The 7,204-nt window shown below is 36.3% G+C and overlaps 1 protein-coding gene across 1 annotated transcript; it reads left to right on the plus strand.

Annotated features, from left to right (window-relative positions):
• Positions 1-1,695: 1,695 nt before the first annotated feature.
• LOC104216046 (uncharacterized) lies at positions 1,696-2,352 on the plus strand. The gene has a single exon (XM_009766001.2). It carries the CDS (start codon positions 1,696-1,698, stop codon positions 2,350-2,352), a length of 657 nt encoding a protein of 218 aa, XP_009764303.2.
• The last annotated feature ends 4,852 nt before the right edge of the window (positions 2,353-7,204 follow it).

The raw sequence follows: 7,204 nt of genomic DNA on the forward strand, positions 1-7,204 counted from the left end.
GAAGACAAAACTTTTAACGTATGAAAACACGAGATGTAACATCCTTCTCCCCTTAGAAATATTCATCCTCAAATGTTCAACTCTCTGGGATCTATATAACCTTGGCAAAGTCACCCTTGGTAACAATACTACTTCCAACTTTTCCTGTAGAAACTTAATAATTCAACGCCACATAGTATTACGACCATCAATAACGACAATGGCCCTCCATGACCAATGACAATAACTAACACCAGAATCCATACACGTACCTTAATGTTATGACGCCTCAGTCGGACCCTTCTCTGGAGGAGGAAATAAGTAGGGATATCTAGATTCATGTCTTCCTCGGCCTCCATAGTCACTTCTTTCACATTGTTGTTTCTCCAAATTATTTTCACCGAAGCTACGTCTTTAGTTTTTGATCTCCAAATTCATCCGTCTAATATAGCAATTGGAGTTTCTTCATATGATAGCTGCTCTGTGACCTGAACGTCGTCAACTGGCACAATTCTGGAAGGATCTCCGATACATTTACAGAGCATAGACACATGAAAGACTGGATGTACAGACTCCACGTCCAAAGGTAAGTCTAACTTGTCACACCTCCTTTTACTACCCCGAGAGGGGAAGTATAAGGGAGTTTTTTCAATTTAAGTGATATTGATCAAAACAGGATAATTATTCAAATTCAGAGTCGCCAGTTGGGATAATTTATGGTATCCTAAGTCACCAGTTTAAAATCCCGAATCAAGGATGTTTGACTCTTATTTATGGTCTACGAACACAGAAATCCGGGTAAGGAATTCTATTAACCCGGGAGAATGTGTTAGGCATTTTCGGGTTCCATGATTTTAGCACGGTCGCTCAACTATTAATAATTGCCTAATTATCTGATTTTACATGTTTTAAACCTATTGTGCAGTTTTAACCTTTTATCCGCTTTTAATTATTTATCGATTTATTTCTGGAACAAGCCACGACATGTTTATTTTATTATTATTCAAAGTTGTGGTCGGGTCACATGAAATGCACACCCTAATTAGGATTTACATATCATGACCATGCCACGGGAACCGTACCCATAGTCACGATGATTATTATTAATCGCGCCTAAATCAAGCTATGATGTTTGTAATTCTTTTCGTAAGTTCGAGATTATGGTGAAGGTGATGAATTATGGATTAAACTAATGTTGTGGAGGAAATTGAGCCACCTCATGTTGTTGGGCCATCGGTATTAGCCCAATTTTACTAAATCAAACAGCCCTACATTCTAGAGGTTTTGGTCAACTTGAAATGAAAATTCTCTTAGCTTTACACTTAACATAACAACGAGACTAATCAACTTTTAATAATAAATAATTGTTATCTGTAATGATAAATATCACATTATGGTGGATGTTTACTCTTCTTCCATGATTTTTCATCTCAAATGCTTAATGACATATTCAATGACATATTTTGTATGTTCAATGACATATTCCATGACATATTTTCTTCACTTTTTATGCCTATATAAAGGCCTTGTAATAGATAGGAAAATACACACAATTGAAGAAGAAAATCTTTTCCTTCTCTCTTTCTCTCTATATCTCTTGACTTGTTTTTCCTTGTTCTATATTGTTATTTTTGAGCTACATTTCTTAACACGTTATCAGCACGACTCTAGTCTTGTCGAAAGTTAAGTGCAATTCTTCATCCGAAAGTTTTTACTATGTCAAATTTGTCAAAGCTTGAGTTTGTGGCACTTGACATTTCTGGAAAGAATTACCTATCATGGGTTCTCGATGCTGAGATTCACTTAGCCGCTAAAGGCCTTGGTAACACCATTACTCAGGGTAATGAGGCATCAAGCCAGGACAAGGCGAAGGCTATGATTTTCCTTCGTCATCATTTGGATGAAGGTTTGAAGGTTGAATATTTAACAGTGAAAGATCCACTTGAATTGTGGACTGGCCTGAAGGAAAGGTATGATCACCTTAAGGCTACGGTATTGCCAAGGACTCGATATGAGTGGATGCACTTACGATTGCAAGATTTTAAAACCGTAAGTGAGTATAACTCTGCTGTATTTCGAATAACTTCCCAATTGAAATTATGTGGGGAAGTTATGAATGATGAGGATTTGCTGGAAAAAACTCTTACAACTTTCCATGCCTCAAATATGGTATTACAACAGCAATACCGTGAAAAGGGTTTTAAAAAGTATTCTGAATTGATCTCATTCTTTCTGGTGGCCGAGCAACATAACAACCTTTTACTGAAAAATCATGAAGCTCGTCCCACAGGGTCAGCTCCGCTTCCTGAAGCAAATATGGCAGCTAGACGTGATAAGTCTGGAAAAAACAGAATAATAATCATGGCCATATGAATGTACGTGGGTATGGCAATGTTAAGAGACGATATGATAGTCGTCATCGTGGTGGTCATGGAAAATAAGAGAACAATATGGGTTCTCAAAACAATCCTTCAAGAGGCAAAAGTGGTAACTGCCACCGCTGTGGCATGAAAGGTCATTGGAAAATTGAATGTCGTGCACCTGAGAATTTTGTCAGGCTTTATCAAAACTCCATCAAAATAAAGGCAAATAATGTTGGATCATCTTCTGCTAATGCCCTAGTGGAGTCACACTTGACCTTTAAAAATTATTTTGAGGCGGGGCCTTCAAACAAAAATGATGACAATACCGAGGCAAATCTTGCTTTGAAAGATGATGATTTTCAAGGACTCAATGATCTTACTCATTTGGAAGTTGAAGATTTCTTTGGAGATCAACACTAAAGTTTGATCATTTTATTGGGGAATGCAATTATATTGTTATTTTCAGTGTTTTTATCTCATCTAAAGTTGTTTTTATTTTTAAGTAGTACTTAAGTTGTCTTATGTTGTTTGTGGAGATGTTTGTTTTCCGTATTTCTCATGATGTACTTTAATTCTTTTTTTTTATGAAGAAATTAAAATTCCTTAGTCTTCAATTGGATTCAAAATGAGTAATGAAGTTTTATGTCTTTTGGATAGTGCTACAACTCACACAATATTATTTCGTTATGAAAAAGGCCTATGTTAATACAATATCCGGTAGTACAAAGTTGATTGAAGGCTCCGAAAGAGCGGCCTTATTATTACCCGAAGGAACGATATTAACTATTGATAATGCATTGTATTATAGTAAGTCTCAAAGAAACTTGTTGAGTTTCAAAGCTATTCGCCAAAATGGCTACCATGTTGAGACATCAAACGAAGGAAAGGTTGAATACCTTTATACTACTACAATAAAAGCGGGTAAAAGATATGTGCATGAAAAATTACCCGCATTTTCTTTTGGGTTGTACCACACAAATATTAGTGTGGTTGAATCACATGCCATAGTAAACAAAAAGTTTACTACTTCTAATGATTTTATCATTTGGCATGACCGGTTGGGCCATCCCAGTTCTAACATGATGCACAGAATAATAGAGAATTCAAATGGACAGACATTGAAGAACAAGAAGATTCTTCAATTTAAGGAATTCTCCTATGCTGCTTGCTCTCAAGGAAAATTGGTTATTAAACCATCAGCAGCTAAAGTAGGGATTGAATCCCCTGCATTTTTGGAACGTATACAGGGTGATATATGTGGGCCTATACATCCTCCATGTGGACCATTCAAGTATTTTATGGTCTTGATAGACGCATCTACAAGATGGTCACATGTGTGCTTATTGTCAACTCGTAACATGGCATTTGCGAGATTGTTGGCCCAAATAATAAGATTAACAACACAATTTCCAGATTATGCAATTAAGACAATTCGTCTTGATAATGCTGGTGAATTTACATCTCAAGTCTTTACTGATTATTGTATGGCCACTGAAATAAAAGTTGAGCATCTGGTTGCTCATGTTCATACTCAAAATGGTCTAGCAGAATCATTGATTAAATGCCTCCAATTAATAGCTATACCATTACTAATAAGGACAAAACTTCCCATTTTAGTGTGGGGACATGCTATTTTGCATGCAGTAGCACTTGTGCGCATAAGGCCAACCAGTTATCATGAAGTCTCCCCATTACAGTTGGTTTTTGGTTAGGAGCCAAATATTTCCCATCTAAGAATTTTTGGATGTGCGGTATATGTTCCAATTGCTCCACCACAACGCACAAAGATGGGCCCCCAAAGAAGGTTGGGAGTATATGTAGGTTATGAATCTCCTTCTATTATTAAATATCTGGAGCCTATGACAGGAGATTTGTTTACAGCCAGATTTGTTGATTGTCATTTTCATGAATCAGTTTTTCCAACATTGGGGGGAGAAAATAAACAGGTGAAAAAGGGATAGATAGGAACGTATTATCTTTATCTCATTTGGATCCTCGTACAAATCAATGTGAATGAGAAGTTCAAAAGATCATTTATATGCAAAATGTTGCAAATCAATTGCCAGATGCATTTACTAACCTTCCACGGGTTACTAAATTGCATATTCCAGCTGTAAATGCTCCAATTCGAATTGATGTCTCAGCTGGACAGTATGATAATGAAAACGAGTCTAGGCCATGCCTTAAACGTGGTAGACCAATCAGTTCCAAGGATAAGAACCCCCGAAAGAGGAAAGGAGGGAATGATCAAGTTGATCATAACATAGAGGCAATTTCTCAAGAGGAGCATAAAGACATAATAATTGATAAGACCTCACAGGAGGTTCTAGTACCTGGAAATGATGAAAATGAAGAGATCTCAATAAGTTATGTCTCTACGGGAAAAAGGTGGAACCGAAATAACGTTATTGTTGACAACAATTTTGCATATAATGTTGCAGTTGAAGTAATGCAACAAGATGAGGATCTTGAGCCAAAATCTATCGATGAATGTAGACGGAGAAATGACTGGCCAAAATGGAAAGATGCAATTCAAGTGGAATTGGCTTCACTCGAAAAACATGAAGTTTTTGGACCAATAGTCCAAACACCTGAAGGTGTCAAGCCAGTGGGGTACAAATGGGTTTTGTGCGAAAACAAAATGAAAAAGGTGAAATCATAAGGCATAAAGCACGACTTGTGGCACAAGGGTTTTCGCAAAGGCCTGTCATTGATTATATGAAGACATATTCTCCTGTGGTAGATGCAATTACCTTCAGGTATTTAATAAATTTGGCAGTCCATGAAAAACTTGATATGAGGTTGATGGACGTTGTCACAACCTACTTATATGGCTCACTAGACAATGAGATTTTTATGAAAATCCCTGAAGGATTTAAAGTTCCTGAAGCACATAAAAGTTCAAGAGAAACTTGTTCAATAAAACTTCAGAAATCCTTATACAGATTGAAGCAATCAGGGAGGATGTGGTACAATAGCCTTGGCGAGTATTTGCTAAACCAAGGGTACAAAAATGACCTTATTTGCCCTTGTGTCTTTAGTAAGAGGTCTGGATCTGAATTTGTCATCATAGTTGTATATGTTGATGACTTGAATATCATTGGCACTTCTAAAGAGATTCCCAAAGCCGTAGAATGTTTAAAGAAGGAATTCGAGATGAAAGATCTCGGAAAGACAAAATTATGTCTCGGTTTGCAAATTGAACATTTGGCAAACGGAATTTTTGTTCATCAATCTGCCTACATAGAAAAGGTATTGAAACGGTTTTACATAGATGGAGCACATCCATTAAGTACTCCGATGGTTGTTCGATCACTTTATGTGAATAAGGATCCGTTCTGATCTCAAGAAAAGAATGAAGAGCTTCTTGGTCTTGAAGTACCATATCTTAGTGCAATCGGTGCACTAATATATCTTGCTAACCCTACAAGGCCTGACATAACTTTTTCGGTTAATGTCTTAGCAAGATATAGCTCTGCTCTTACAAGGAGACACTGGAATGGGATCAAACACATATTGCGATATCTAAAAGGGACTACCGATATGGGCTGATTTTATGGCAATGATTGCAATCCTGATCTTGTTGGTTATGCCGATGCTGGGTATTTATCTGACCCGTATAAGGCTCGATCTCAAACAGGTTATGTGTTTACATGTGGCGGCACTGCCACATCTTGGCGATCGACTAAGCAATCAATCGTGGCTACTTCTTCTAATCATGCTAAGATAATTGCTATTCATGAAGCAAGTCGAGAATGTATTTGGTTGAGGTCTATAATACATCTTATCCAAGACAAATGTGGTTTGAAGTGTGACAAACTACCCACAATTTTGTATGAAGACAATGCAACATGCATAGCCCAATTGAAGGGAGGATTCATAAAAGGAGATAGGACAAAGCACATTTCACCAAAGTTCTTTTTTACGCATGATCTTCAACAAAATGGTGAAATTAGTGTTCAACAGATTCGTTTATGTGAAAATTTGGCTGATCTGTTCACTAAGGCATTACCAACCTCAACATTTGAGAAGTTGAGACAGAAGATTGGAATGCTCCGTCTTCGAGAAATAAAGTGATATTTTCATGAGGGAGAGTAAGATATGCGCTGTACTCTTTTTCCCTTAGCCTAGGTTTTGTCCCACTGAGTTTTACTGGTAAGGTTTTTAACGAGGCAGCAAATAAAGCGTATTATAGATATGTGTACTCTTTTTCCTTCACTAAGATTTTTTCCCTACAGGTTTTTTTCTTAGTAAGGTTTTAACGAGGCACATTATCTATGGACATCCAAGGGGGAGTGTTATGATAAATATCACATTATGGTGGATGTTTACTCTTCTTCCATGATTTTTCATCTCAAATGCTTAATGACATATTCAATGACATATTTTGTATGTTCAATGACATATTCCATAACATATTTTCTTCACTTTTTATGCCTATATAAAGGCCTTGTAATAGATAGGAAAATACACACAATTGAAGAAGAAAATCTTTTCCTTCTCTCTTTCTCTCTATATCTCTTAACTTGTTTTTCCTTGTTCTATATTGTTATTTTTGAGCTACAATTCTTAACATTATCTTAATAAATGATCAATAAAACATGATAAGGTTTACTGCAATACATGAATATGCCATGAGACACAATTAGAATATAACATTTACTCAAATGCCATCCAAATAAAACACAATGAACAAATGTATCAAAAATAACCATCAAATAGAAATAGAAAATTTGGAACTTTTAGCGCAGTAAGGAAAACTTTCATTTAATATTAATGTAATAAAACTCCAACCAAAATTCGTACAGAATGACTAATCGAGGATCACAGCTTAGAAATCAGCAACAAAATTTCAGCCGAAA

Source organism: Nicotiana sylvestris, chromosome 8 (genome assembly GCF_000393655.2).
Source record: "Nicotiana sylvestris chromosome 8, ASM39365v2, whole genome shotgun sequence".
Classification (NCBI taxonomy): domain Eukaryota; kingdom Viridiplantae; phylum Streptophyta; class Magnoliopsida; order Solanales; family Solanaceae; genus Nicotiana; species Nicotiana sylvestris.